The sequence below is a fragment of the Anneissia japonica genome, unplaced genomic scaffold (assembly GCF_011630105.1).
Source record: "Anneissia japonica isolate Jap-2015-1 unplaced genomic scaffold, ASM1163010v1 scaffold288136_len37723_cov131, whole genome shotgun sequence".
In the NCBI taxonomy this organism is placed as follows: Eukaryota; Metazoa; Echinodermata; class Crinoidea; order Comatulida; family Comatulidae; genus Anneissia; species Anneissia japonica.
Window position 1 is genome coordinate 31,199 of NW_022731635.1, and position 5,026 is coordinate 36,224.

The 5,026-nt window shown below is 35.8% G+C and overlaps 1 protein-coding gene across 1 annotated transcript in view; it reads left to right on the forward strand.

Annotated features, from left to right (window-relative positions):
* The window catches only part of LOC117115469 (junctional adhesion molecule A-like), a 13,358-nt gene extending 9,653 nt beyond the window's left edge, over window positions 1-3,705 (forward strand). Inside the window, exons 5-8 of the mRNA XM_033259289.1 lie at window positions 995-1,219; window positions 1,967-2,073; window positions 2,652-2,696; window positions 3,041-3,705. Of these exons, the coding sequence (XP_033115180.1) occupies window positions 995-1,219; window positions 1,967-2,073; window positions 2,652-2,696; window positions 3,041-3,160 (497 nt within the window). The 3' untranslated portion in view covers window positions 3,161-3,705. The remainder of the gene's footprint in view (window positions 1-994; window positions 1,220-1,966; window positions 2,074-2,651; window positions 2,697-3,040) is intronic.
* Window positions 3,706-5,026: the final 1,321 nt, after the last annotated feature.

A 5,026-nucleotide genomic window follows, 5' to 3' on the forward strand; every position in this document is an offset into this window, starting at 1 on the left:
AGCCTAGACTAGTAGAGGCTTGGCCTATTTTTAAGTTCTTACTTACAGAGGCCTACCTTTTTAACAATATTCTACCCTAAAGGCCTAAATCTGTGTAGCAGCTAGCGGTGAGCAAGGTTCCAAGTAGTCCTATAGCCTACGGTTACCAGTCCATGTCGTTCTTAGCAGGCCAGAACTATTTTTATTCAAGTAGGTAGCCAAAAGGGAGCAGGAGCTTGTTCTAGTCGAGACATCCGCATCTTCAATTTTGAAAATTTACCAAGATTGATTAATATGCATGAAGTTAGCCAATCACGTGATTTACAAAATCAGTCATGCATACGATATCCACATCAAATTTGATGTGGGAAATTGCACGCATGAATCGTTTGCCCAGGCCCTAATTCGAAAAAAAAGAAATCGAGTATGGGACGCCAATTAAATTAGGTATGGCGCGCACTAAGTGCAATAAATAGTGAGGAACCTAAAATTAGGGCTTGGAACCCAGACTAATGTATACAGTACTTGTTCATAGGCAGTAAAGATCCATAGAGCTAGTATAAACAATCGATACTTTGGTTTTAAGGGCAAACTGTATTTTACAACTGCCTCTGTATTTTATTGATGGGCCTTGTTTTTAGCAAGCTGACACTAGGCTTACCATATCTTGGTGGTTGTACACGGAGCCTTAAGATAATGCTGATATATTTAAAGAGTGGTGCCGTATCCCTCCTTTTTACCAGCGTGTTTTTTACTGCGGTATTTGCCACGTTTAGCTATCAAGACGACTGATTATTTAAATAATGACCATTACTGTACAGTTATCGTATCAACACCATATATATTGCACTATAAATATTGTATCAAATGATTGTATGCTTCATAACGTTTCCTTTTTTTTTTGCAATAAAGAAAAATTTGCAGGTCAGAGGTTTCTAGTTATTCTTAATATAGTATAGTAAATTATAAAAAATTTCAATATTAATTAAACCAAATGTTTTCTTAATTAAAATAGATATTGCAATTACATTTGAATCACAAGGTGGCACTGCAACATGCACTGCAAAAGGTAATCCTATCCCATCTTCCTTAATGATACACAAAAATGGAGAAATGAATGACAAAGGGGAACTTACGGCATCTGTGAAAATTAATGAGGAGATTTGTAAAGCAGACATCACATGTTCTGCGGAGAACGGAGCGGTTAGTGCAACAGAAACATTGAAGACATGTAAGACAGGTAATTTTTGTTCGGCCACAAAAGGTTTTGGCGGTTTTGTGTTTTGTATTTTGTAGGCATACGTAAAGAAAAATAAGCTACTTTTTCTTTGGGTAGAGAGCGACAAATGATTGAATGATTGATATATAAATTATTTTTGTATCGAATTTAACCGTATAGGTGTTTAACATTATTTTGAAACATTTCCTAGTTTTCGTCATTTTCGACTTTTCAGATAAGTAGATATGCCAACCTATTTATTAAAACATAGACATCCAGGTTTAACTTACTAGTACTGTAATAGCTATTATAATTACAGGGAGGACCCAGTAGGTAAACGGCGGGGTAGGGGGAGGCACGTGCCCTATCCCCTTTTTGAACACTAAATTTGTAAAATGTTAATGCCCAGGGGCGGATCCAGAAATGGCCGGAAGGGGGGCCGAAAGTTGGGCCGATTGAGACAACACTGTCGTAGGGGGTCCGGGGGCATGCCCCCGCGAAATTTTTGTGTTCTAGACGCCCGAACATAACATTTGAGGCATCCTTGGCCATCATTTTTTTCTTTTTCTCTCTTTTTTTCCCTTTTTTTACCTCCCAAAAGGGAGGGGGGCCGCCGGGCCGGCCCCCCCCTAAATCCGCCCCTGATGCCTATCAGTGTTATGTGTTACTCACTTATCTATTCTGAAACTTCCCACTCCCCCGTTTGAAAATTTCTGTATCCGCCCCTGAATTATATAAATTTATGATCTAAGGTTGTATTGCATTCAGTTCCATCTAGTTGCATAGCCTTGACTACTGGAATGTTTTTTGTCGGTGTCTTTGTTGGTTGCATCGGACTAGCAGCTGGATTGATCGGCTACTTTAGGATTAAACAGGTTTGTCAAATAATAACAATCTTGTTTATGGTTTAATATCGGTTAGTAATATATGATAAATAGTTTGTATCTGTTTAATGAAGTTATGTTATCTTTATTAGGCTTACCGGTATGTTATTTCTACTTAATGTTTTGTATATTTAATTTTATTATCAAGGACATCAAAGTTCATGTTTGCAATTGTTTGTACTATTGATAAAGTGCGTCTGATCTCATTTCATTTCATCTTATATTATCTCACCTTCTTTTTATCCCCACTCCACCTTCCTATCTGTCTCATATCATCTCCATCTGCATTCCATCTTATCTTGTATCTCCCTTATCTCAATCGTCATCTCTATCTGATCTTCATACTCATTTCGTCTCCATTTTTATATCCATCACAACAAATCTCCCTTTTCATCTCCATCTTTATTTCGATCATCTCATCTTACCAACATCTCTATCTCCATCTCAGCGCCATCTTATCTCCATTTTCATATCTATCTCTACCCCAATCTATATCTTTATCTGGTTTGGCTTGTCTTATCTGATTGCAATTGTTGTAATAATATTTGCTTGATTATCATGTATTTTAGAAGAAATCTGAAGCCATGCGAAGTACCGACACCAGAAAGCATGATGTGAGTTTGTATTTTACATTTACACATTATTTCACATTGTAACTTGTAAATGTTACCCAAGCAGATCTCAGCATACAAGTAACATGTATACTTTCATCATACTATTTCAACTTATATAATGAAAATTATATATGCTTTATACATGTATATTTTTAAAATAATTTAGTTGAATTTTCATATTTTGTTCTCGACTATATGAAATAAATAAATAAACCAAATTATAAAATGCCTTGAGTATCTATATTCATTACTTTTAATTTCAATTCATTGCAATTAACCAACCCCGTAAGCCTAATAGTCTATCGATATTTAATTTAAATTATTCGATTTGTATATCTTGACAGACTTACATGAAATACATAGCAGATACCAGTGATGAGAACCATACTTATCAAGATCTACAGCACACAAAAGAAGAAACAGCTTACATTAATGCCAGGGCGGGAAACTACCATCATAAGTGAACACTTTGGCCCATATTCTCGAAAGTTTTAGTCCGGGACTAACTTTAGTCCTGGAATAGTTAGTCCTAGACTAGAGTTAGTCCTGGTTTCGTATTCTCGAAACCTGGACTAAGTAGTCCAGAGCTAGACCCGACTAATATTTAAATCATGGAATATGTGAGGTCAAAAGAATGTTCTCCACGGCAACGCCATATAAACATTACTGATCATGCTCAGTACGTCTGTTTGAACTGTTTCTCGGGCAAAATTATGTTTTTATCTCATTTATAGTGTTTTCATGGAAATATCAGAATTGTGTCCTACACACTTGTACAGTGAATTTGTTTTGGGGTGAATAATTAATTCTAACAACTTTAAAATTGTTTTGAAAACAGGCCCGTATCCAGCTTTTTGAATGGGGAGGGGGGGTGCGTTTTGCGATCGCAGCGAGTAACCAGACTGGGGCCCAGGGGGCCGAAGGCCCCGGAAAAATTTACTTTCATACGTCCTAGTAGACTAATTTGAAGGCATTTTATCATGTTAATCTCTATATGTCCGTGAACACAGCGATAGGGCTTATAAAAAAAATTACCAGTGGAGGACATGGAGAAACAAGCAAATTGTTTCCCAAATGAAAAATACTACTGTATGAATTCGTAACCATTACGATTAAAAATTCAAAATCAATTCTGCTTTTAAATGAATAATAGCAAAGTTTGATAAAAAAAAAAAAAAAAGAAAAAAAGAAAAAAAGAGTGGATTAAAAGCGACTGTAAATGAGCTGATTCAAACAACTAGAAGCATTTGAAACAAATTAATCAACATTTTTATTCTTGTCATCGACAGAAAACATATACAGAGGTATAAGCATAATCATACTGTATAATAAGCACGCGCCTTCCTCGAGTCGAAAATCTGTCCAGATTTCCCCATTTCTTTTATTTTATAAATGATGGCTAAATAATTATCTTTAATATTAGGCCTATTTCTATAGTTCATGGGTTGACAAAGTCAAAGGACAACATATTAAAATCAATCTATACCTTCAGGACAACCGTGGTCTGGGTTTTCATCTTTCTTTTGGTTCGCATACTGTTCTTCTAAATCGGGTGGTAGGCATTCATTCCTATCTTCACGGTATTTTTTGTTGACCCAGCCATCCAATGTTTGGCAAGATTTTGCAACAGCTTTTCGCTTTTTAATTTTCTACTCCTTTCTCCCCATTGTTTAACACGTGCGCGCTCCAGCGTCGAGTATACTCGTCTCAGGGTCAGCACTATTTCTGAGAGCGCTAGGAACGATTATACTTGTCTAAACCGGGGTGTCATTCTAGCATTTTGACTTCATTGCTATACACTGACATACCGGCTGGTAGTTAGGGGAAGATGCACCTAGACGATAACGTGCATATAACGTGTGTATGTTTGTGGTGTTATGTTGCTGGCAGTACAAAAGATTGCGCGTGTGGAGTCAGCGTTCTAGTATTTTCTTATTGTAACTCATTTGTACATTCATACAATCTTAATACTGTTATGTGATTTATTTTATAATGATTCCGGGAACAAGGTCACATTTTTTTTGTTATAATTAGTGGACGTTTTTCGATTTGGGGGTGGGGGGTATTAGAAGATACATGGTACTCCAACAGCTGAATCCTGGTCGATGACATATGTAACCTAGAATTCATTCAGCTTATATGCTTACATTTTTCAGTGTAAAATAATTATATTATAATTATAGTTGATTGATTGATTGATTGATAGATATATAATTTTTTCAGTAACATCCATAGTAATTATAACACCATTGATTTAAAAACAATGATGCATTATGTATATGCAGCTAAAATATAATGTTATTTATGATACAGTAAATCAGAATATTTAA